The 27,099-nt window shown below is 42.5% G+C and overlaps 1 protein-coding gene across 2 annotated transcripts in view; it reads left to right on the top strand.

The window, feature by feature from the left end:
* Positions 1-5,730, top strand: part of hbs1l (HBS1-like translational GTPase) — a 35,591-nt gene extending 29,861 nt beyond the window's left edge. Inside the window, exons 9-18 of one of the 2 annotated variants that reach the window (XM_061900686.1) lie at positions 653-799; positions 1,097-1,171; positions 1,847-1,964; positions 2,127-2,195; positions 2,258-2,362; positions 2,516-2,606; positions 2,681-2,789; positions 4,241-4,341; positions 4,413-4,557; positions 5,076-5,730. In XM_061900686.1, coding sequence (XP_061756670.1) covers positions 653-799; positions 1,097-1,171; positions 1,847-1,964; positions 2,127-2,195; positions 2,258-2,362; positions 2,516-2,606; positions 2,681-2,789; positions 4,241-4,341; positions 4,413-4,557; positions 5,076-5,087 — 972 coding nt within the window. In that variant the 3' untranslated portion in view covers positions 5,088-5,730. Of the gene's footprint in view, positions 1-652; positions 800-1,096; positions 1,172-1,846; positions 1,965-2,126; positions 2,196-2,257; positions 2,363-2,515; positions 2,607-2,680; positions 2,790-4,240; positions 4,342-4,412; positions 4,558-5,075 lie in introns of those variants that run through there. The other variant, XM_061900687.1, reaches the window with a different exon arrangement.
* The last annotated feature ends 21,369 nt before the right edge of the window (positions 5,731-27,099 follow it).

Genomic DNA, 27,099 nt, shown 5'->3' with positions numbered 1-27,099 from the left:
TACTTATGGCATTAGGTAATTTTTTTATAATTTGCATATCTTTAACTATTATTGTGTAGCTGCATGTGGGGATGACAAAGCAGCAAATTTCCTAATGTTTTGGTTGCAATGTATAACAGATTAAATTAAGGAATCTTTAATATAATTTCTTATTAGTATTGTATATTATGTTGTCTGGTTACAGTGTGAGATGATGAAACGTATGATTCCTGATATTTACAATGCGTTGTAGGAACAGATTTGGTTCATATCCTGTGGATCTTATTAGCCTTACTCACAATTGTGCTTTTATCTAATTGGAATGCATGAGAAAAAAATGTAAAATGTTCAGCGAGAATATGTTGTAATCTTCAACCCTATTTTTGTACTTTTTTATTTATTCGCACAATATAAACAGTACAAAAGGTAATATTGTAAAAAAAATACAGAGACAAGAAATGAGTAATGATAAATACGTAGTAAGAATTAAGTACAGGTGAGAAAAGAAACCCAAAAAGGGCTTATGCAAGGTTCTCACCTACTTAAGGCTGAGGAACCCCTCAAAACCAAGATGCTGCATCTCAAGGGGCAATCCTTAATAAATTGAAATGCTCATTGCTATATGCTCATATAGATGCTGGAGGGTTGAATATAAAACTTTGTTTCTTCTTAGGCAGAGGTGGCCGTGCTGGTGGTGGACGCCAGCCGGGGAGAATTCGAGGCGGGCTTTGAGGCGGGCGGCCAGACCAGAGAGCACGCCCTGTTGGTGCGCTCGCTCGGTGTTACTCAGCTGGCGGTGGCAGTCAACAAGATGGACCAGGTCATAACTCCTAACCTGAATTAGATTATAATGTCGAGAAATGAAAAGACACTGAGTGAAACCACACCCCCTTTTCTTTTTTGTTCTGCTAGCCGGTCCGGCTGCTTGCATGCTGCTACTTGTTTGTCCCTCCCATTGATGATATAATGCCAAAATGCACCCTAGCACTTTAAAAAGCATTTAACTTTTCCTCTGTGACGCATACCTAATGTTTCCTTGTTTATAGGTTTTAATAAGTGGTATGCTGTTTGTTGGCACCACTACTGAGCCTAAACCATGGGAACTGTGTGCCCACAGGTTAATTGGCAGCAGGAACGTTTCCAGGAAATCACATCGAAGCTTGGACATTTTCTCAAGCAAGCAGGCTTCAAGGTTTGTAAATGAGTGGACATGTCAACAGGTTTAAAAGCATGTTAAGCGCACAGTGGATACGAGCAGTTTCACTAGGCTGGTTGACTTCAAAGTTCTTAATGTGTTTTTCAATATCAATATTAGATTGCCTTTTTGACTTGCGCAAGATGAGAAAGAAACAATGCGCAGATAACGGGGCACGGATTTCCTCAACTATTTTTACAATTGTACTGTAGAGAAGTCTTTAATGACGCAAAACCTGTCAATGACTAAAAATAGACAAATGCGACGGTCATAAAAAGCTGAAACACAAAGTACTCAAGCTGTGTAGCGCAACTCGTATAGAGTAAAGCTGCTTAACGTTTGAAGACAACTAAAAGACAAGGAATGGGTTGCTAGAGAAATATCAAGTCAGAGTAGCGATGAATTAAAATGAAAAATGTATTTATGTCTGTAATTGGTAATTTAACTTCATTGTACTGCTCATATATATTGATGAACCTTCGTAATTTGCCGTCAGTCCCATTTCTGTTTTTTATGTCTATAATCATATACCTCTTTGCCATTAATGGTACCCTTCTTTGGTGCTATTATATTTATAATGCATGTTGTTAGTTTGAACTACATACTTTTCCAAATATGTAGGTTGATCTTCGTATTGATTGGTTCATATATTGTTAAATTTTTCCCTCTCAGGACTCTGATGTTTTCTTCATCCCCACCAGTGGCCTCTCAGGAGAGAACCTCATTGTCAGAAGTTCAGTTTCTGAGCTCACCTCTTGGTATTCTGGCCTCAGCCTGCTGGAACAGATTGGTAATGTGATGAGATGGTTCAATTAGTTTGAAATAAAACCATAAATAAGCCAGTGCTGTGTTGCACCTGTAGGGTCACATGTTTGTGTAAATTATGAATACAGATTAATTATCCAATTGCAGCAAATAATCAAACTTGACTCTTTTCTCCCCTTCCTATAAGATGCCTTCCGGGCTCCTCAGCGCTGTGTGGACAAACCTTTCAGATTATGTGTCTCAGACGTATTCAAAGGTAAAGTAACAGGTCCACCTCACCTCTTTTCTCTCGTCTCACCTCAGTATTCATGTCCCCAGACCAGGGCTCGGGATTCTGCATCACAGGCAAGATTGAGGCTGGCTATATTCAGACCGGAGACAAGCTGCTGGCTATGCCCCCCAATGAGACGTGCATTGTCAAAGGTATGTTTGCTGTTAGATAGCAAAAAGACATTTCTTGGGATAATCATGAAATGTTGTAAACAAAGACCAAAGTAGTGGTGATTCTTGGCTGTCTAGGAATAAACAATGCCATCTGGTGGTTGCTCAGTGACTTTCATCTCTTTCCATCTTTAGGAATCACTCTACATGACGCTCCCTTAGATTGGGCGGCAGCTGGAGATCACGTCAGCCTCACGGTCACTGGCATGGACATCATCAAGATCAAGTAAGCCTGAACTTCTTTGGCGATGACCGTGTTTATGTGCCCATGTTTAATGGCATCACCTTACATCCTGACAGTGTGGGTTGTGTATTCTGCAATCCCAAGGAGCCCATTCGAGTGTGCACCCGATTCAGAGCGCGCCTGTTGCTCTTCAATTTTGAGATTCCCATCACGAAAGGCTTCCCGGTAAGTTGACAGACAAAAATAACCACTTTTTGGCATCCTTTTTGGGGCGGTAACCTACTGTAGATAGAGTTGTAGTTGGATAAAATGCAGCACCAAAACAGTCACCTCTGCATGGCAATCAGTTATTGTCTTTTTAGTAATAAACTGCAACAAGTATTCCGTTCAATGTTCCTTGGTTATTGTGTGGCTTTCCTCTACTATTCAATTTACGGTTTGACAGCTGCTCCTTTGCGTATTTGTGGATCTTTTCGCTGCTTTAAACTGTACTTTGGTCTTTTTTAGGGAAACTGCAGTGGTTTGAAGTGGTTTGCTTGATTGCGCGATGTGCAGAGAAAAAAAAGACCATTAAACCATCCGTAAATTATGTAAAAAACTGTTTAAACATTATAAATTCAGTCAGTCATTTTGAATATCCCGCTCCTAATACCTTTGGCTATTTCTGGTGATTGATTTCACTGGAGGAACACCATCGTATCAGATCAGTCATACTGGTAATATGCAACAATTTGACAGGATTTGCGGTCTGTCCTTCGCAATCCCTATAAAAGACATTAACTCATGTTTTTCTTTTTGTATGCAGTCTAAATAGTAAATAAATACATAAAAAGTTTAACAACGTAGTCCCTCTATTTCGCCCACACAACCCTCTAAATAGCCATCCATAACCCGCCAACAATACTCTTTATACTAGGGTTGTACGGTATACCGGTATTAGTATAGCGCCGCGATACTAATGAATCATATTTGGTACAATACCGCCTCTAAAAAGTCCAATCAACAGAAGAATAAGTGATTATTACATTTTAACAGAAGTGTAGATAGAACATGTTAATAGAGAAAATAAACAGATATTAACAGTAAATGAACAATTATAATAATACATTTTCTACCACTTTTCCTTAATAATTTTGACAACATAATAGAATGGAAAATGACACGATATGTTACTGTGTGTGTCAGCAGCTAAATGAGGAGCCTTTGGTTGCTTATTTACTAATAAAAGACAAGTTGTCTTGTATGTTCACTATTTTTTTAGGACAAACTTGCAATAAGAAACATATGTTTAATGTACTTTCAGATTTTTTGTTAAAATAAAGCCAATAATGCAATTTTTTGTGGTACCCTTTATTTATAAAAAAGTATCGTAAAGTGTTGAAATACATTTTGGTACTGGTACCAAGTTATTGGTATCGGGACAACACCACTTTATATATACACATTAGTTTAGCCTTTTTAAGGAAACTACATGCATCATTGCATCAAAATTAAAACAAAAAATATTTTCACATTGTCATAATGAAGTATTGTCCATAGAATTTTGAGGACAAAATGAATGTATTCCATTTTGGAATAAGGCTGTAACATAACAAAAAGTAAAAAAAAGTTAATACTTTTCGGATGCGCTGAACTCGCACCAAGCTATACTGTGTTTTTTGATTGTGCGTTTACAGGTATTGTTACATTATGGAACGGTCAGTGAACCGGCCACTATTACAAAACTGATCAGCGTTCTACATAAGAGCAGCGGCGAGGTCCTCAAGAAGAAACCAAAGTGAGTGATTGTACTTCTGCAATTTGATTCAGGATTTGATCCTCTAGGAAAATATGATTTTGTGCGTCCAGGTGTTTGGGTAAAGGTATGAACGCCATTGTGGAGATCCAGACGCAGAGGCCGGTAGCACTGGAGCTCTACAAAGACTACAAGGAGCTAGGTCGCTTCATGCTCCGCTATGTGGGCTCCACCATCGCTGCAGGCGTAGTCACTGAGGTAACACATGGCTACACATATCGTATGATGTCATGCAATAGTTCTCTGCTTTGTCGTACTATATAATATCAGACACATTTATTCAAGTGGAAATATCACAGAATATATATTACCAAACATCTTTGACAATCAAAACATGAGCTTAACAATTAACATTTTGTGCTGTTGATGCGTGAAACTGGTATCTAAACATAATACTGCTATTTCTCTGAATGCAAGTGCTTCTAAAACAAGAATACAAATTCTGTATTTCTACAAAATACAAAATCTGGCAAGACCCCAACACACAGCAAACATTTTTTTTTAGTTGTCATTAAATTGTGTTTTTTGTTTTTGTGTTCATATTTGGCCTTTAGCCCAATACAGCCCCCAATTCAAAATGTTTTTACACCTCTGTACTTGATGGAATATTCTAGGGACAGGCTGCACTGACTTAGGTCGCAGTTTTTTATGCAAAGAACATGGTCGTTTTTTTTCCGATTGCAATTGATGTATTTAATATCCTTTCTTTTTCCTAGATCAAAGAATGAACTGTCCGTCACCGTTTGTCCTCAAAGCCAGATAATTACAAGGTTTATGTCACTGCAATGCGAGCGCATACCTCTTCCATCCCTCATGCGCAGTTGCTGCTTCACCAGTTTGGCCAGATCAACTCTAATGCTGCACCGTTACCCAACATCAGGTGGCACCAAACAAGCTGACAGTGATGCTGAGCCTCCACCTCCTAAAAGACTTGAGTGATGTCCAATGCTTTAGATGATCTTATTGTGCTCAAATTCGACTTGTCGTTTGAGTTCTAATCATCATGGCGGAAATATTGTCATACAACCAATTGAAGCATTGAAGGTTGATGAAAACAAAAAAAAAAACTGCAACACAGGATATTCTTCTCTAGTACTGGTGGAGCCCCAACAGAACAAGTAATTCCTCAACTTATTATTTATATTATTTTGAGCATAAATTGATATCTTTTTTAATTTTAGGCAGCAGATACCTGATTCAGGAGAAAACGGTTTGCTATTGTTTTCATCAGACATTTGCATCTCACGCAATGCTTAAACTTTTTAATAATTTAATGAGTGTTTGTGTGCGAGCTGCATCAAGTTGGACTGATTCCATGTGTGACTGTATAATAATGCAGATGAAATGAAGATAAAAAGTCACTCAACTGTGTTTTGTTTGTGAGTCTTTAGTTTCAAACCAGCAAAAAGCTTTTTTGCCCCTTTTAGCTGTATATTGCAGATAGTCAACAAGAGCTTAATCAAACTGTTTCAAATGCAAAATAGGCTTTTTCATTTATGTTTTAACAGTCAAATGTGACTCCTTGAGCCTGCCAATGAGCGCCAGGCGTGACAATAAAATGCACGTTCACTACTTGTCTTAAAATAAAGCTCTTAAAAATGGTTGAAAAATAGCATTTCAAATCATGTAAGATAATTATAAATCTGTTAACAGAGTGCGTGCCATATAAAAAAATCTATTTATATAATTTTAAAAGCTTTATTAACAGGCTGAAAAAAACTTAAACAGTTGTTTTTTTCTTGGTTTGTCGGTTGAGGATAAAAAATGGGAGGAACTAAGTCAACACATTAACGAGTGTATTTTACTAGTTATGATAATTTATATTTAATAAAATCTTTAAAGTCGTGCCAGACAGAGGAGCTTTCTTATGTTAATGTTGCTACTCCTGTGTTTTTGGATAATTGCATGCAAACTTTGATGGACTATTTCTTTTTTGATCACAGACCAATTTGGGGAACTACTACTGTCTCACATCAACTTATTGATGTGAGACATTTTTCTTAATATCTCATTGACAAAATGATTCAACCCCCTAGTTACATGAATCTTTAGTACTTAGTAGAACACCCTTTGGCAGTAATTACATCCTTCAAACGTCATACATAACCGGACACAAGCTTCTTGCAACGATCTACAGGTATTTTAGCCCATTCCTCTTGGGCAAATGCCTCCAGTTCATTCATATTCTTGGGCTTGCGTGCTGCAACTGCCTTCTTCAAGTCCCACCACAGGTTTTCTATAGGATTTAGGTCTGGCGACTGTGACGGCCACTCCAGAGTCTTCCAGCCCTTCTTCTGCAACCACTCTGATGTTGATTTGGAGGTATGCTTGGGATCGTTGTCCTGTTGGAAGGTCCAACGTCTCCCAAGCCTCAGCTTTGTCACTGACTTCATGACATTTGCAGCTAATATATCCTGGTGGGAAATAGAATTCATAATGCCTTGAACGCGCTGGAGATTCCCGGTACCTGAGGCAGAGAAACAGCCCCAGAGCATGATTGAACCCCCACCATGCTTAACAGTAGGCAAGGTGTTCTTCTCTTTGTAAGCTTCATTTTTTCTCCTCCAGACATAACGTTGATTCATAGGCCCAAAGAGTTCCACTTTTGTCTCATCACTCCATAGAACAGTTTCCCAAAACCTTTGGGGTTTGTCCAGATGATTTTTGGCATACAGGAGTCTATTTTCTTGTGCCTGGTAGTCAGAAGTGAAGTGAATTATATTTATATAGCGCTTTTTCTCTAGTGACTCAAAGCGCTTTACATAGTGAAACCCAATATCTAAGTTACATTCAAACCAGTGTGGGTGGCACTGGGAGCAGGTGGGTAAAGTGTCTTGCCCAAGGACACAACGGCAGTGACTAGGATGGCAGAAGCGGGAATCGAACCTGCAACCCTCAAGTTGCTGGCACGGCCGCTCTGCCAACCGAGCTAAACCGAGTGGGGTGCGCCTGGGAGTCCTGGCATGGAGGCCTTCATCTCGTAGTGCGCGCCTTATTGTCTGGGACGAAACCTGCATTCCCCCCTCTGCAATGTCCTGTTGTAGTTCCTCAGCTGTTACCCAGGGGGTTTTCACCACTGTACGCTTCAAATACCGGACAGCAGTTGCACACAGCATCCTCTTTCTACCACGCCCAGGTAGTGTTTTCACTGTACCTTTAGCTTCAAACTTGCGAATTATGCTCCCAACTGTGTCTCTTGGAATGTGTAATGTCTTTGCTATTTTCTTATATCCATATCCTTTCTTATGAAGAGAAATTACCTCCTCTCTTGACTTCTTTGACCACTCCCTGGACTTCACCATGTTGCAAATACACTATTGACCATCTACAAGAAGCTGAGCGTCACAGTCTTTTCCAATCAGTTCAATTGTTGCTCGTTATGGTTCTAATCACATCTACAGGTGTTTTTAACACCTGATTGAAAAGACCTTATTCAAATTCTGTTCTTAAGAGTTATGATCTTCAAGGGGTTGAATAATTTTGTCAATGAGATATTAAGAGAAATGACACTGTTTGGTATGTTACAAAATATACTGTTGTAATTCAAGTTGCATTTGTCTATTTAATGCATCTTTATTTGATATGACTATAAACAAAATACGGAATAAATGTCCTACTGGCTAAAACACCAAAATTGTGTGGGGGTTGAATAATTTTGATCACAACTGTATAGCAGTTCTTATCAAACAGGTACATTACTTACTATGTAGTAAATAGCAGTTTAACATGTGCATTACTTGATTATACTATGCAGTATATAGCAGTTACCGAACATTTACATTACTCGGTCATACTATGCAGTACATAGCAGTTCTTATCAAACAATTACATTGCTTGCTTATACTATGGAGTAAATATAAGTTAAACATGTACATTATTTTATTATGCTATGTAGTATGTACCAGGGGCGTCACTAGACCGAATACTGTACTGGGGCACAAGTAATTCATGTGAGCGTGGAAAGCGCGCAAGCAAAAACATTTTTAGCACTTATTTATCGTAAAAAATACATAAATAGTGCTTTAAACTATGAAATCATATCAGATTATGTTGTCAATCAATCAATCAATGTTTACTTATATAGCCCTAAATCACTAGTGTCTCAAAGGGCTGCACAAACCACTACGACATCCTCAGTAGGCCCACATAAGGGCAAGGAAAACTCACACCCAGTGGGACATCGGTGACAATAATGACCCAGTGGGACGTCGGTGACAATGATGACTATGAGAACATGATACTGTGATACTGATGATACTGATGACTATGAGAACATATGAGAACATGATACTGTGAAAGATCAATCCATAATGGATCCAACACAGTCGCGAGAGTCCAGTCCAAAGCGGATCCAACACAGCAGCGAGAGTCCCGTTCACAGCGGAGCCAGTAGGAAACCATCCCAAGCGGAGGCTGATCAGCAGCGCAGAGATGTCCCCAGCCGATACACAGGCGAGCAGTACATGGACACCGGATCGGACCGGACTCCCTCCACAAAGGAGAGTGGGACATAGAAGAAAAAGAAGAGAAACGGCAGATCAACTGGTCTAAAAAGGGAGTCTATTTAAAGGCTAGAGTATACAAATGAGTTTTAAGGTGAGACTTAAATGCTTCTACTGAGGTGGCATCTCGAACTGTTACCGGGAGGGCATTCCAGAGTACTGGAGCCCGAAATGAAAAAGCTCTACAGCCCGCAGACTTTTTTTGGGCTTTGGGGATCACTAATAAGCCGGAGTCCTTTGAACGCAGATTTCTTGCCGGGACATATGGTACAATACAATCGGCAAGATAGGATGGAGCTAGACCGTGTAGTATTTTATACGTAAGTAGTAAAACCTTAAAGTCACATCTTAAGTGCACAGGAAGCCAGTGCAGGTGAGCCAGTACAGGCGTAATGTGATCAAACTTTCTTGTTCTTGTCAAAAGTCTAGCAGCCGCATTTTGTACCAACTGTAATCTTTTAATGCTAGACATGGGGAGACCCGAAAATAATACGTTACAGTAGTCGAGGCGAGACGTAACAAACGCATGGATAATGATCTCAGCGTCTTTAGTGGACAGAATGGAGCGAATTTTAGCGATATTGCGGAGATGAAAGAAGGCCGTTTTAGTAACGCTTTTAATGTGTGCCTCAAAGGAGAGAGTTGGGTCGAAGATAATACCCAGATTCTTTACCGTGTCGCCTTGTTTAATTGTTTGGTTGTCAAATGTTAGAGTTGTATTATTAAATAGAGTTCGGTGTCTAGCAGGACCGATAATCAGCATTTCCGTTTTTTTGGCGTTGAGTTGCAAAAAGTTAGCGGACATCCATTGTTTAATTTCATTAAGACACGCCTCCAGCTGACTACAATCCGGCATGTTGGTCAGCTTTAGGGGCATGTTGAGTTGGGTGTCATCAGCATAACAGTGAAAGCTAACACCATATTTGCGTATGATGTCACCTAGCGGCAGCATGTAGATGCTGAAGAGTGCAGGGCCAAGGACCGAACCCTGGGGAACTCCACACGTTACCTTAACGTAGTCCGAGGTCACATTGTTATGGGAGACACACTGCATCCTATCAGTAAGATAAGAGTTAAACCAAGACAGGGCTAAGTCTGACATACCAATTCGTGTTTTGATACGTTCTAATAAAATATTATGATCGACAGTATCGAAAGCAGCGCTAAGATCGAGGAGCAGCAACGTAGATGACGCATCAGAATCCATCGTTAGCAATAGATCATTAGTCATTTTTGCGAGGGCTGTCTCCGTGGAGTGATTTGCCCTGAAACCGGATTGAAAGGTTTCACATAGATTGTTAGACGCTAAGTGTTCATTTAACTGCTCCGCAACAATTTTTTCGAGGATTTTTGAAATAAAGGGAAGGTGAGACACCGGTCGGTAGTTTACCATGAGGTCAGGATCGAGGTTAGGTCTTTTAAGAAGTCTATGTTATGTAGACTTAAAACTCTGAAGCGTTCTTTTTTTATTGGTGAAATTTTTACTGGGGCACTGCAGATCAACAGTGGGGCACGTGCCCCAGTGAAATATGTCTGGCGACGCCCCTGGTATGTACAGTAGAAGTTATCGAACATGTACATTACCTTGATTATTCCATGTAATATATAGCAGTCCTCTAACATGTACTGTGTGTTTCTTGGTTATACTATGCAGTATATAGCAGTTTTATCTGAGAAGCACATTATTTGGTTATACTAAGCAGTATGTAGCAGTTAGCTAACATGTACATTATTTGATTATAATGTTTGTTGTGAGTGCAGGTGAAGTCACCTGCAGAGCATGTCTGCATTAATTGATGGAAAAGTGAATTGGTAGGACCAAACCATTTGGTCTAGCTTCTTAAGGCCTTCTGATAGTTGTGTAGTTATGGTGGCAATCATCACTTTGTCTGAGAGGTCTGCTGTATAAAGTCTTCTTACACTTTTGATTGGTTGGTCAACTAATTGTGGGATCTCTTCGCCACCTACTGAGAAGGTGATGTTGTCCTTCCTGGTCCCTTTCCGAAATGATAGGCTGCGGGACTTGTCTGGCTTGATCTCCAACCGTGCCCATGACCGCACCTCTTTGAGCCGTTTTAGCAGCCTGTTACAGGCTGTAGTCTGAAAAATAGTGGTTATGTGTTCCAAGAAGCTCTGAAGCGCTGGTACCTGCTGCCCTAATGGGGACCTTACTCTTCTGACCATTTGCCTGCTGCCAGTTAAGATGACTTTGAAATGGAGCAGCCCATTGCTATAATTTTCTGTAGCTGATTCCAACCAGTTGTGGTATCGATGGAAGAGCAGCAGACTTGGAGGCTGTCGAAATGATCAGTTGTGAGGCTGACTTTGTGTGCTAGGTGTAATGTGAAAATAATTTAGCGCAAAACTGATGAGTTGGTGGGGTACAGATCCGTTTGCATTTTCAAGATCCAGTCAGACCACATGGAGGTCTGATTTCCTGTGCTTGGCTGTCTGGATCTTTTCCAAGAGTGCCATGGATTGCTTCACACAGCCCTGAAAACCCAGAGCCTCTGCCTTTTGGCAGCTCGTGTTGCTGTACCTGTTTGCTAGGAGGTAGCTGTTCATGCGCCTTGCCATCACAAAGAAGAACATTTTCCCTTCAACTTTGAAGAGAGCAATGCCTCTTATTTGGCCCGTGGCGCAAAACTTTCTCTCAGGGGAATGGATTTTGATTTTCAGGGTACACATCAGCTTTTACAGTCGCTTCATAACCATTTAACATTTCTTATAAACCGTAGAAGGTATGTCGTTTGGTATAGCTGTTGAGGCAGATCTCGCACGCTCTATGGCTTGGCGGATTTCAGACCATTTCGGAGGGGTGGTGTCGAATTGGAAGGATGGCTCTGTTGGGACAGGGATGTAACCAGGTGGGCCAAGAGGACTGTCTCGAATATTGTCGCGAGTCAGAGCTTTGGGCTGGTATTGGTGGTATGAAGCGTTCCGCTCTTCTTCTCTTCCACTAGGCCACGGACATACTTACATTGGTCCTGTCGGAACCTTAGCCTTGCCGATGCCTTGCGACTTCTGTTTCCCATTCCTCTCTGCTCTCGGTAAATGTGAGTTTGGCTCTAAAAAATGTTTCGCAAGTTCTTCAGCCCTTGTTTTTCGTGGTCTTATGCCTTCTTTCATGCTTTCTTGAGAAGACAGTTGTTGTTAACTACCTGCTGGATCTCCTTTTCCCTTTCTGAAACCATATCTGGGAGAGGGTTTCCTGTGCTGCATTTTCCCGAATCTGCCAAAGCCTTTCTTTTACAGTATACTGTATGATGTCCCCAATTAGTTCATTTTGGAGTTGTTGCTGCTACTGAGGTTGTACCGAAGGATCTTATGCACCCTCTAATCAAAGTTTCTTCTTTTTTTCATTGGTCTTTCTTGTATGCTTTTGGCCAGTTGGCTTTAGTTTTTTGGCATGGATTGTGAATCGTGTCTCTTGGCGGTTCTTTGCTTGATGTGTCGCAGAGAGATGTTTCAACTGTTGGGTTTGCGTAGGACACTGCAAAGTCTTTTGGTTGGAATGACAGTACTCCATTCTTCCCAATTCAATGCTGGGCACCACTCTGGTCCACAACCTGGCTACGGTTCCTCACTGTCTGACCTCCTGACGCAGTGCAAGGTTGCACCTAGGTGGAACTGGCACATTTTGCCTTCCATCGGTGGATTAGTAAAGCCCAGTAAGTTGTACCTTTTTATATCACCTGCTGCTGCATTGTCGTGTTTTCTCAAGTTGTTACCGTGTTGTACGTCCTGGTTGGTCCCTCTTCCGTCCCTCGTCTTGGTGGACCATTGGGCTGTTTTCTTCAGTTTCTGCTCATAGTTTGTTAGTAGTATAGCAGTTTGGTTGTACAAACCCCGTTTCCATATGAGTTGGGAAATTGTGTTAGATGTAAAAACAAACGGAATACAATGATTGACAAATCCTTTTCAACCCATAATAAATTGAATGCACTACAAAGACAAGATATTTGATGTTCAAACTCATAAACTTTATTTTTTTTTTTGCAAATAATAATTAAATTAGAATTTCATGGATGCAACACGTGCCAAGTCGATGGGAAAGGACATGTTCACCACTGTGTTACATCACCTTTTCTTTTAACAACACTTAATAACAAATAAAAAAAACTCCTCCCACTTAACACCTCACCCTCAGAATGATGACTCCCCACTCCCCAAACCACCTGAGACCCCCCCAGTGTGTCTGTCTGCAGAACAGGTGAATGCACAACTAAATAGGTTACCCACAGGCAAGGCCACCGGTCCTGATGGTGTGAGCCCCAAGGTGCTCAAAGCCTGCGCCCCACAGCTGTGTGGTGTGCTCCAACACATCTTCAACATGAGCCTTAGGCTGCAGAAAGTCCCCACACTGTGGAAAACCTCATGCGTGGTCCCCATCCCCAAGTGCACGCGACCCAGCACGTCAAAGGACTACAGGCCAGTGGCGCTAACCTCCCATATCATGAAGACCATGGAGAGGTTGGTCCTGGAACAACTCTGCCCTACAGACAAGCCACATCTGGACCAACTCCAATTCGCCTACCAGCCACGACTGGGAGTGAAGGACGCAGTCATATACCCGCTGAACCGAGCCCACACCCACCTGGACAAGCCTGCAAGCAGTGTGAGGGTCTTGTTTTTTGACTTCTCCAGTGCTTTCGATACTATACGGCCTGGGCTACTGGGTGTGAAGTTGGAGAAGATGCAGGTGGAGGGCCCCATGGTGTCCTGGGTTGTAGATTACCTGACTGACAGACGACAGTACGTTCGACTGCAGGACTGTGTGTCTGACAGGCTGGTCATCAACACCGGGGCCCCCAGGGTACAGTCGTCTCTCCCTTCCTCTTCACCATTTACACCACCGATTTCCACTATCAATAAGAGTCCTGCCACCTTCAGAAGTTTCCTGATGACTCTGTGATAGTGGGGTGTATTGAGGATGGTGATTATGAGGAATACAGGGTACTGGTGGAGGACTTTGTCACATGGTGTGGAAAGAACCTTCTCCAGCTCAATGTGACAAAGACCAAGGAGCTGGTTGTGGACTTGGGAAGGAGGAGTACACCGGCGACCCCTGTTTCCATCAGGGGGGTCGATGTGGACATGGTTGAGGATGATAAATTCCTCGGAGTACACATCGACAACAAGCTGAATGGGTCAAAACACGCTGAGGCCCTCTACAAGAAGGGACAAAGGCGCCTCTACTTCCTCAAGAGGCTAAGATCCTTTAACGTCTGTACAAAGATGTTGAAGATGTTCTACTAGTCGGTGGTGGCGAGTGCCTTCTTGTACGCCGTGGCTTGCTGGGGCAGTGGGCTGAGAGTGAGGGACGCAAACAGACTGGACAAGTTGGTAGAGAAGGCCAGTAACGTGGTGGGAGTGGAGCTAGACTCTCTGGCGGTGGTGTGAGAGAGGAGAAGTCTAGCAAAACTCCCAGCCATTATAGACAACACCTCCCACCTACTACACTCGGACCTTGGGTAGAGAATGAGCACGTTCAGTGGAAGGCTCAGACTCCCAAAATGTAACACGGAATGACACAGGAGGTCCTTCATACCGACAGCCATCAGACTGTATAATGCATATGTTCCTTCTTGACTGCACTTAAATATAGAATATATGTAGAATATATTTATATTATTCATATATTATATATATGTCATATATATTATTTATTATTATTATTGTTTATTGTGAGCGAACTGTGGTGCTGAATTTCCCCCAGGGATCAATAAAGTACTTTCTATTCTATTCTAATAAACTTTTGGGAACTGAGGAAACTAATTGTTGAAGCTTTGAAAGTGGAAATCTTTCCCATTGTTGTTTTATGTAGAGCTTCAGTCCTTCAACAGTCCGGGGTCTCCGCTGTCGTATTTTATGCTTCATAATGCGCCACACATTTTTGATGGGAGACAGGTCTGGACTGCAGGCGGGCCAGAAAAGTACCCACGCTCTTTTTTTACGAAACCACGCTGTTGTAATACTTGTTTTGCTGAAATAAGCAGGGGCGTCCATGATAATGTTGCTTGGATGACAACATTTGTTGTTCCAAAACCTGTATGGACCTTTCAGGATTAATGGTGGCTTCACAGATGTGTACATTACCCATGCCTTGGGCACTACTAGACCCCCAAACCATCACAGATGCTGGCTTTTGAACTTTGCACCTATAATAATCCGAATGGTTATTTTCCTCTTTGTTCTGGAGGACACCACTCCCTCTGTTTCCAAATATAATTTGAAATGTGGACTTGTCAGACCACAGAACACCTTTCCACTTTGACTCAATCCATTTCAGGTGAGCTCGGGCCCAGCCAAGCCGGCGGCGTTTCAGGATATTGTTGATGAATGGGTTTGGCTTTGCATCGTAGAGTTTTAACTTGCACTTACAGATGTAGTGACCAACTGTAGTTACTGACAGTGGTTTTATGAAGTGTTCCTGAGCCCATGTGATGATATCCTTTACACTATGATGTCAGTTGTTGATGCAGTACCACCTGAGGGATCAAAAGTCCGTAATATCATCTCTTACGTGCAGTGATTTCTCCAGATTCTCTGAACTTTTTGATGATTTTACGGACCGTAGATGGTAAAATCCCTAAATTCCTTGCAATAGCTCGTTGAGAAATGTTTTTCTAAAACTGTTCGACAATTTGCTTACTAATTGGTGACCCTCACACCATCCTTGTTTGTGAATTACTTAACATTTCATGGAAGCTGCTTTTATACCCAATCATGGCACCCAACTGTTCCCAATTAGCCTGCACACCCGTGGGATGTTCCAAATAAGTGTTTGATGAGCATTCCTCAATTTTATCAGTATTTATTGCCACCTTTTCCAACTTCATTGTCACGTGTTGCTGGCATCAAATTCTAAAGTTGATTATTCGCAAAAAAATGTTTTATTAGTTTGAACATCAAATATGTTGTTTTTGTAGTATATTCAACTGAATATGGGTTGAAAAGGATTTGCAAATCATTGTATTCTGTTTATATTTACATCTAACACAATTTTCCAACTCGTATACAGCAAATAATTTGACATGTACATTACTTGTTTATATATGTAGTATATAGCAGTTTTATCTGACATGCACATTGCTTGGTAATGATATGCAGTGGGGTTGCATGGTATACCAGTATTAGTATAGTATTGTGGTACTAATGTATCAAACACTGTACTATACTCTGAAAAGTACCGGTTCCCCAATTTGTTTTTTTCTAAACGGGCATGGCAATGGGTCATCATGCCATCACATTGCTGGTTTTACAAGCAGAGCATCATGCTCGGCAGCGCACAATCGCGGAGTACATAACAACTTACCCCATTGATGTACGTATCGCAAAGCCTTTAATATGACCACTATGCTGAACAATATCCCTTTACTATCTGAAGTCCTGAATAAACGAATGATAACTAAACAGTGGGTTGCTTACTTGCTCTTAAATAGGTACTGGAATAATTGATTAAAAATTTTATAGGGAAAGGCAGGAGAGCACGGATGGATGGATGTCAAGTACTTGTATGCTGTGGTAGTTGTGACCCCAAGATGCAGCAGACAGGAGGATGACGTGCAGGTAAGACAAGTATTTAATTACAAACCCTGTTTCCATATGAGTTGGGATATTGTGTTAGATGTAAATATAAACGGAATCCAATGATATGCAAATCCCTTTCAACCCATATTCAATTGAATGCACTACAAAGACAAGATATTTGATGTTCAAACTCATAAACGTTATTATATTTTTGCAAATAATAATGAACTTAGAATTTCATGGCTGCAACACGTACCAAAGTAGTTGGGAAAGGGCATGTTCACCCACTGTGTTACATCACCTTTTCTTTCAACAACACTCAATAAACGTTTGGGAACTGAGGAAACTAATTCTTGAAGCTTTGAAAGTGGAATTCTTTCCCATTGTTGTTTTATGTAGAGCTTCAGTCCTTCAACAGTCCGGGGTCTCCGCTGTCGTATTTTACGCTTCATAATTCGCCCCACATTTTTGATAGGAGACAGGTCTGGACTGCATTCGGGCCAGGAAAGTACCCGCACTCTTTTACTACGAAGTCACGCTGTTGTAACACTTGTCTTGCTGAAAAAAGCAGGGGCGTCCATGATAACGTTGCTTGGATGACAACATATGTCGTTCCAAAACCTGTATGGACCTTTCAGCATTAATGGTGCCTTCACAGATGTGTAAATTACCCATGCCTTGGGCACTAATGCACCCCCATACCATCACAGGTGCTGGCTTTTGAACTTTGCGCCTAAAACAATCCGAATGGTTATTTTCCTCTTTGTTCTGGAGGACACCACGTCCTCTGTTTCCAAATATAATTTGAAATGTGGACTCGTCAGACCACAGAACACCTTTCCACTTTGCATCAGTCCATCTTAGATGATTTCGGGCCCAGCCAAGCCGGCGGCGTTTCAGGATATTGTTGATGAATGGGTTTGGCATTGCATAGTAGAGTTTTAACTTGCACTTACAGATGTAGCAACCATCTGTAGTTACTGACAGTGGTTTTTTGAAGTGTTCATTAGTCCATGTGGTGATATCCTTTACACACTGATGTCGGTTTTTGATGCAGTACCGCCTGAGGGATCAAAAGTCCGTAATATCATCGCTTACGTGCAGTGATTTCTCCAGATTCTCTGAACTTTTTGATGATTTTACGGACCGTAAAAGGCAAAATCCCTACGTTGAGAAATGTTGTTCTAAAACTGTTCGACAATTTGCTTACAAAGTGGTGACCCTCACCCTATCCTTGTCTGTGAATTACTTAGCATTTCATGGAAGCTGCTTTTATACCCAATCATTGCACCCACCTGTTCCCAATTAGCCTGCACACCTATGGGATGTTCCAAATAGGTGTTTGATGAGCATTCCTTAACTTTATCAGTATTTATTGCCACCTTTCTCAACTTCTTTGTCACGGGTTGCTGGCATCAAATTCTAAAGTTAATGATTATTTGCAAAAAAAAAAATGTTTAACAGTTTGAACATCAAATATATTGTCTTTGTAGCATATTCAACTGAATATGGGTTAAAAATTATTTGCAAATCATTGTATTCCGTTTATATTTACATCTAACACAATTTCCCAACTCATATGGAAACGGGGTTTGTATACTCAACACAGGATGATTAGTTATGCATGCAGCTAACAGTCAATAACAGAAACGATCCTCGAGCCGTGATAAAAGGGCGATGCAGGTATTTATAACTCTTATTGGTTTGAGCACACCTGGCCCTAATTTACAATCAAGGAACAGGTGAAGGGAAAGCGCTCAAACAGGAAACGTAACAAAAATTAGTGTGCTCACCAGGAATAAATGCAGAAAATAAGCAAGTGAGATCCTGTGGCGGGCCGTGCGTTTCCCATCTAGGCCTTCAGTGATGTCCGACTTCAATGTTTACCCCTCAAAATACCATCATTTATGTCCCCACATGACCATTGCTGGAGAAATACTATACAGGAACACTTTTATGTACTAATGGGCATTGTGCAAAACGGGTTATTTTGTGGCGCATTTAAAAATCAATAAACAAGCATCAGCAATTAAAACATATCTTATATGGTACTGTCAAAATTAAAACTAAAAAAAACATACTAAATGTAAAAAAATAAAATATCTGAACTCTCACAAGATGTAGTTTCTCTTTAAATATCCTTCCTGAAAATGGTCTTGCAAATACAGTGGGGCAAAAAAGTATTTAGTCAGCCACCGGTTGTGCAAGTTCTCCCACTTAAAATGATGACAGAGGTCTGTAATTTTCATCATAGGTACACTTCAACTGTGAGAAACAGAATGTGAAAAAAAATCACGATACAAGGACCCATTCATTCTTTCCTTTACACGGATCAATCGTCTTGTCCCCTTAACAGAAAAACAGCCCCAAAGAATGATGTTTCCACCCCCATGCTTCACAGTAGGTATGGTGTTCTTAGGATGCAACTGAGTATTCTTCTTCCTCCAAACACGAAAAGTTGAGTTTATACCAAAATGGATACATGGATGATACAGCAGAGGATTGGGAGAATGTAATGTGGTCAGATGAAACCAAAATAGAACTTTTTGGTATAAACTCTACTCGTCGTGTTTGGAACAAGAACAAGAACACCACACCTACTGTGAAGCATGGGGGTGGAAACATCATGCTTTGAGGCTGTTTTTCTGCTAAGGGGACAGGATGATTGATTTGTGTTAAGGAAAGAATGAATGGGGCCATGTATCGTGAGATTTTGAGCCATAACCTCCTTCCATCAGTGAGAGCTTTGAATGGTTGACCAAATACTTATTTTCCGCCATAATGTACAAATAAATTATTCAAAATTCCTACAATGTGAATTCCTGGATTTTTTTTCACATTCTGTCTCTCACAGTTGAAGTGTACCTATGATGAAAATTACAGACCTCTGTCATCATTTTAAGTGGGAGAACTTACACAATCGGTGGCTGACTAAATACTTTTTTGCCCCACTGTATGTGTTGTCTTGTATAATCATAAAAAATGAAGCCGAGGCGTGTTGGTGGAGTTCTTAAAGTTTACGCCACAGCGTGCTCGTCAATAACATCCAGCTGCCGGCATGTCGGGCTTCACGGTGGAAGAGGGGTTAGTGCGTCTGCCTTACAATACGAAGGTCCTGCAGTCCTGGGTTCAAATCCAGGCTCGGGATCTTTCTGTGTGGAGTTTGCATGTTCTCCCCGTGAATGCGTGGGTTCCCTCCGGGTACTCCGGCTTCCTCCCACCTCCAAAGACATGCACCTGGGGATAGGTTGATTGGCAACACTAAATTGGCCCTAGTGTGTGTGAATGTGAGTGTGAATGTTGTCTGTCTATCTGTGTTGGCCCTGCGATGAGGTGGCGACTTGTCCAGGGTGTACCCCGCCTTCTGCCCGATTGTAGCGGAGATAGGCGCCAGCGCCCCCGCGACCCCAAAGGGGAATAAGCGGTAGAAAATGTATGGATGGATGCCGGCATGTCTACATTCAACAACTTAAACGGGGTTACTGCCATACTCTTCACTACTGTGGCATGCTGCGTAATGGAGTTGTTATGTTACCTAGCTCATAACATCACAATATATCTGCCTTACTGACAACAACTCGTGATCTGATCTGCTAGCGCAACTGTCTGTCAAATCTTTGTGTCGGTTCACTTACAGAACACGGACGCTCGCATTGTTGATTCTGAAGGCCTCGGGCGGATTTGGTACAGCATGGCAACATAAGCTAGCTGAATTCTGATTGGATTAAAACTCTATAACCTAAAGACAGGAGCACTGGAAGGAGCACAATATGACATGAAGAGAATATGAATACATTTAGATATTTAGGGAAAGTAAATTAAAAAAATACATTTCATTATGATCACGATTTCTGGTTATATTAGGCCAGCAGAGAAGGTCTTGCTGGCGCTGACGGCACACCACTGCACTGTTTATCACTCACTCATACAAAACACATTGCATCAAGTTTGATGTGTAATTACTTTGTTCATGGCAGGCTTTGTCAACAGGTGAACCAGGTGGCCACCACCTATTGGAGGGGGTGCCAAATTGCACAATGTACAAATAAATAAATAAATAAATTGTTTTGATAATAAATACATGTAAATAAAAATGTGTGTATATTGTGCATTTTGTACACCTAATTGGAACCTTTTCTTTAACTATGGATTGAACTTTCACAGTATCACGTTAGACCCGCTCGACATCCCTTGCTTTCGGTTCCCCTAGAGGGGGGGGTTTCCCACATATGCGGTCCTCTCCAAGGTTTCTCATAGTCATCATTGTCACCGACGTCCCACTGGGTGTGAGTTTTCCTTGCCCTTCGTTGTGGTTTGTGTTGTGGTTTGTACAGACCTTTGAGACACTAGTGATTTAGGGCTATATAAATAATCATTGATTGATTGATTGATTTATTAAAATAAATAATCATCAAACTTCAATATTTTATATCTTTGCCAAAATCTGCTGCTGACTTACTGCCTGGTGACTGTGGGGCGTGACGTCACATCATGGTCTAAGTAGAAGGGTAGTGGAGTAATTTTATATGATTGATAAGCTGAGTGATTAGGGGAACATCAAAGTTATCCAGTAAGGCCGGGGTGTCAAACGTGGAGAAACATCTACTCCCAAGTGGGCCGGACTGATAAAATCACGGCACAAAAACGTAAAAGTAAAGACCACTTTAGATTGTTTTCTTTGTTAAAAAATAGAACAAACATATTCTGAAAATGTACAAATCATAATGTTTTTTTTTTTTTTTACACTTACATGTTGTGGTTAATAGTATTCTACCTTTATTTTTCGTCATTCGTACTTTCTGAATAAATGATATAATATCAAAGGAAAAATTACAGGATGTTATTTATATATTTCCTCGACTGGTGTACTAACAACATGTGGTTTATTTTTTATTTTTTACATATGTAGCATCATCTACAAAGATACAAAGAATTGCTATTGCGACATCCAGTGGACACATTTAGAACAGCAGTTTGTTTCATTCAAAAATTTCGGCTCATGTTTATACTTAGCAAACTCATCCCACTGGCCGGATAAAACCTGTTCATATGGTCTGCGGGCCTTACGTTTGACACCCCTGCCGTAAGGCATTTACAAAGGAGGACGAGGAAGTAAAGTTGAAGTTAAAGTACCAATGATTGTCACACACACACTATGTGTGGTGAAATTTGTCCTCTGCATTTGACCCATCACCCCCTGGGAAGTGAGGGGAGCAGTGGTCAGCAGCGGTGCCACGCCCGGGAAGGGCCCAAAGCAGAGGTACATATGGAAATTTAGCTTGTTTAGTTTTTGCTTTAGCCCCATGACTTAGTCTGTAGTTATTCCTAGTCACGGAGCAGCGTGAGAAGTTCCATATGGCAGGCCTACTAAAGTAAATTGTTTTATGGACCAGATTTACAGAAAACTAAGGACTGGGGGGCTGGACTTTTCCCTTCACTATTATTCTTATTTTGTATATTCCAGAGAACAACCATGCTCTAGAGTAGACATTTCATTTTGGTCAATTTGTTTTGTCAGTTATAGTCGCTATCTACTGTTTTTAAGGACCTTATGGAAAAATTGTCAAAGATCCTCTCTAGACGACACTCCAGTGTTGAACAATTTCAGCCTCCCACAAGTTTTTGGAACTAAACTTGGGGGGCCCCCTGTTGAAAATCCTAAATGATGAAACATAGGACCTAAAATGGAACATTTAGTAACACCACTATGAAGAAGTTCAACAAATGGCTACTGACTGCATCTGAAGTAAATAAGCAAGAGCAACACCATCCATCCATATTCTTCCACTTATCCGAGGTCGGGTCGTGGGGGCAGCAGCCTAAGCACAGAAGCCCAGACTTCGCGCACCCCAGCCACTTCGTCCAACTCCTCCTTGGGGATCCCGAGGCGTGCCCTGGCCAGCTGGGAAAAATAGTCTCCCCAACGTGTCCTGAGTCTTCACCATGTTATGTGATTGGCTGTTAGCCTGTCCCTCCAATTGCTCAGTGACACTTCCTGTTTCCTGTTTGTTTGGTTCTCAACGAGCGAGTGACTTTATCATTTCTAGTTTCTGTATGTCCAATAAATTATCAAATGCATTTTATATTGACAATATATTATCAGCTCAGCCCTATTCTCTGAGCTCTCCCCACAAGACTTCCCGAGGGACACGGTCGAAGGCCTTCTCTAAGTCTACAAAAGACATGTCGACTGGTTGGGCAAACTCCTGTGCACCCTCAAGGACCCTGACGAGAGTATAGAGTCTACAGTTCCACGACCAGGATGACAACTACACTGCTCCTCCTGAATCCGGGGATCGACTATCTGGCATAGCCCCCTCTCCAGTACAATAGACCTTACAGGTTCAACTCTTCTGGGAAGGCTGTCCACAAGGTGGAGTGTGTTTGTAAGAATTTTCCACCATTGTTCCAAAAGCGCATTGATGAGGTCACACACAGATGTTGGTCGAGAAGGCCTGGCTCTCAGTCTCCGTTCTAATGGATCCCAAAGGTGCTCTATCGGTTTCAGGTCAGGACTCTGTGCAGGCCAGTCAAGTTCATTCACACAAGACTCTCTCATCCATGTCTTTATGGATCTTGCTTTGTGCACTGGTGCACAGTCATGTTGGAAGAGGAAGGGGCCCGCTCCAAACTATTGTATCCTAGAGCATTCAAAGTTCTTTTCACTGGAATTAAGGGGCCAAGCCCATCTCCTAAAAAACAACCCCACACTATAATTCTTCCTCCACCAAATTTCACACCCGGCACAATGCAGTCCTAAATGTACCGTCCTCCTGGCAACCTCCAAACCCAGACTCATCCATCAGATTGCCAGATGTAAAAGCGTGATTCATCAATCCTGAGAATGTGTCTCCACTGCTCTAGACTCCAGTGGAGACGTGCTTTACACCACTGCATCCGTCATTTTGCATTGGACTTGATGATGTAGTAGCTTAGATGCAGTTGGTCGGCCATGAAAACCCGTTCCATGAAGTTCTCTGCGTACTGTACGTGGGCTAATTGGAAGGTCACATGAAGTTTGGAGCTCTGTAGCAACTGACTGTGCAGAAAGTCTTTGAACTATGTGCTTCAGCTTCCGCTGACCCTTCTCCGTCAGTTTACGTGGCCTACCACTTAGTGGCTGACTTGCTGTTGTTCCCAAACTCTCCCATCTTCTTTTAATAAAGCCGACAGTGGACTTTGGAATATCTAGGAGCGAGTAAATTTCACGACTGGATTTGTTGCACAGGTGGCACCCTATAACAGTGGACATCACTGAGAGCGGCCCATTCTTTCACAAATGTTTGTAGAAACAGTCTCCTTACCTATGTACTTGATTTTATACACTTGTGGCCCGGCCAAGTGATTAGGACACCTGATTCTGATCATTTGGATGGGTGGCCAAATACTTTTGGCAATTTAGTGTATATTTTCGACAAAACTTATGTGGATATGGTAATGTAAGTGTCTATTTCATTCTCAATATGCTGATATTGCTGAAATGGGCTACGACATTAGCACAGCTTTATTTTTTTATACAAAATAAAATGCACAATAAATAAACAAATTAAGAATTTGATAAAAAAAAATAAAAGTAAATACATGTTTGGAAATGTGGAATATATTTTAATTCCACTTGGCTCCGCTGTTGTGTTCCGCAAATGCACGGAGAATGTCTCGATGCACTAAGAACGTAATTTCCGCTTTTTCTTGTTCCTTTTTTTCCCTCTTTCTCCTTTGTTTTTGCGCTTGATGTCCATGTCTTTCACGGTGACATGAACACCATGGCACCTCAGTGACCATCAAAAAGACACAGCAAAGAATTTACTTTCTGAGACTCCTCAAAAAGAACAATCTGTCTCAAAAACTGCTTGTGTCCTTCTATCGCTGCTCAATAGAGAGTGTGCTGACATACTGCATGTGTGTATGCTATGCCAGCTGCACAGTGGCAGAGAGAAATGCACTTCAGAGGGTCATAAAAACTGCCATGAAGATCACTGGCTACTCTCTCCCCTCCCTAGATGAACTGTACAGTGCAAGGTGCCTCAAAAAGGCCCAAAACATCATAAAGGACCCATCTCACCCTGGACATAAACTTTTTGAACTGATGCCCTCATGCAGGAGATACACTTTTTACCCGAGACCAAAAGTGTTGCTGAACACGGGGCGGCGTGGCGCTGTGGAGCAGTGGAAGAGTGGCCGTGTGCAACCCGAGGGTCCCTGGTTCAAATCCCACCTACTACCAACCTCGTCATGTCCGTTGTGTCCTGAGCAAGACACTTCACCCTTGCTCCTGATGGGTGCTGGTTAGTGCCTTGCATTGCAGCTCCCTCCATCAGTGTATGAATGGGTGAATGTGGAAGTAGTGTCAAAGCGCTTTGAGTACCTTTAAGGTAGAAAAGCGCTATACAAGTACAACCCATTTATTTATTTATTTATTTAAGATAACAATAATGACTGTGCATGTGAGCTGTATGCTTGGTATTTTTATGTATTTTTATCTATGTATCTATGTTCTTATGTTTTTATGTAGGATTTTGCACTAAATTAGTTTGCATACAATTTCATTGTACAATGTACAATGACAATAAAGATATAGTCTATTCTATTCTATTCTCATTTGTATATTGTACAAAGTACTGGGATAGCGAGTGCAGAAAAGCGAATGTTATTTGCTCTGCTGTTTCTGGAAAAAGAAGCGTAAATTAAATATATCCATCCATCCATCCATCTTCTTCCGCTTATCCGAGGTCGGGTCGCGGGGACAACATCCTAAGCAGGGAAACCCAGACTTCCCTTTCCCTAGCCACTTCGTCTAGCTCTTCCCGGGGGATCCTGAGGCGTTCCCAGGCCAGCCGAGAGACATAGTCTTCCCAACGTGTCCTGGGTCTTCCCCGTGGCCTCCTACCGGTTGGACGTGCCCTAAACACCTCCCTAGGGAGGCGTTCGGGTGGCATCCTGATGCCCGAACCACCTCATCTGGCTCCTCTCGATGTGAAGGAGCAGCGGGTTTACTTTGAGTCCCTCCCGGATGGCAGAGCTTCTCACCCTATCTCTAAGGGAGAGCCCCGCCACACGGCGGAGGAAACTCATTTCGGCCGCTTGTACCTGTGATCTTATCCAAGCTCTGGCACTGATCGTACAGGGAGCGGACCGCCACAATAACACAGTCCGATACCCCATACTCTCTGAGCACTCCCCACAGGACTTCCCGAGGGACACGGTCGAATGCCTTCTCCAAGTCCACAAAGCACATGTAGACTGGTTGGGCAAACTCCCATGCACCCTCAAGAACCCTGCCGAGAGTATAGAGCTGGTCCACAGTTCCACGACCAAGACGAAAACCACACTGTTCCTCCTGAATCCGAGGTTCGACTATCCGGCGTAGCCTCCTCTCCAGTTCACCTGAATACACCTTACCGGGAAGGCTGAGGAGTGTGATCCTACGATAGTTGGAACACACCCTCTGGTCCCCCTTCTTAAAGAGAGGAACCACCACCCCGGTCTGCCAATCCAGAGGTACCGCCCCCGATGTCCACGCGATGCTGCAGAGTCTTGTCAACCAAGAAAGCCCCACAGCATCCAGAGCCTTAAGGAACTCCGGGCGGATCTCATCCACCCCCGGGTTTTGCCACCGAGGAGCTTTTTAACTACCTCAGCGACCTCAGCCCCAGAAATAGGAGAGTCCACCACAGATTCCCCAGGCACTGATTCCTCATAGGAAGACGTGTTGGTGGGATTGAGGAGGTCTTCGAAGTATTCCTTCCACCTATCCACAACATCCGCAGTTGAGGTCAGCAGAACACCATCCGCACCATACACGGTGTTGATAGTGCACTGCTTCCCCTTCCTGAGGCGGCGGACGGTGGTCCAGAATCGCTTCGAAGCCGTCCGGAAGTCGTTTTCCATGGCTTCCCCGAACTCCTCCCATGTCCGAGTTTTTGCCTCAGCGACCGCTGAAGCCGCACACCGCTTGGCCTGTTGGTACCTGTCCACTGCCTCTGGAGTCCTATGAGCCAAAAGGACCCGATAGGACTCCTTCTTCAGCTTGACGGCATCCCTCACCGCTGGTGTCCACCAAGGGGTTTTAGGATTGCCGCCCCGACAGGCACCAACTACCTTGCGGCCACAGCTACAATCAGCCGCTTCGACAATAGAGGTGCGGAACATGGTCCACTCGGACTCATTGTCCAGCACCTCCCTCGTGACATGTTCGAAGTTCTTCCGGAGGTGGGAATTGAAACTTTCTCTGACAGGAGACTCTGCCAGACGTTCCCAGCAGACCCTCACAATGGGTTTGGGCCTGCCAGGTCGGTCCGGCAGCCTCCCCCACCATCGCAGCCAACTCACCACCAGGTGGTGATCGGTACAAAGTTCCGCCCCTCTCTTCACTCGAGTGTCCAAAACATAAGGCCGCAAATCCGATGACACAACTACAAAGTCGATCATGGAACTGCGGCCTAGGGTGTCCTGGAGCCAAGTGCACATATGGACACCCTTATGTTTGAACATGGTGTTTATAATGGACAAATTGTGACGAGCACAAAAGTCCAATAACAAAACACCACTCTGGTTCAGATCCGGGCAGCCATTCTTCCCAATCACGCCTCTCCAGGTTTCACTGTCGTTGCCAACATGAGCGTTGAAGTCCCCCAGTAGGACAAGGGAATCACCCGGGGGAGCACTTTCCAGTACTCCCTCGAGTGTACCCAAAAAGGGTGGGTAC

Source organism: Nerophis ophidion, linkage group LG05, assembly GCF_033978795.1.
Source record: "Nerophis ophidion isolate RoL-2023_Sa linkage group LG05, RoL_Noph_v1.0, whole genome shotgun sequence".
Lineage (NCBI taxonomy): Eukaryota > Metazoa > Chordata > Actinopteri > Syngnathiformes > Syngnathidae > Nerophis > Nerophis ophidion.
Note: the sequence above shows the minus strand (reverse complement) of the source record. Positions and strands in the feature narration are given on the sequence as shown.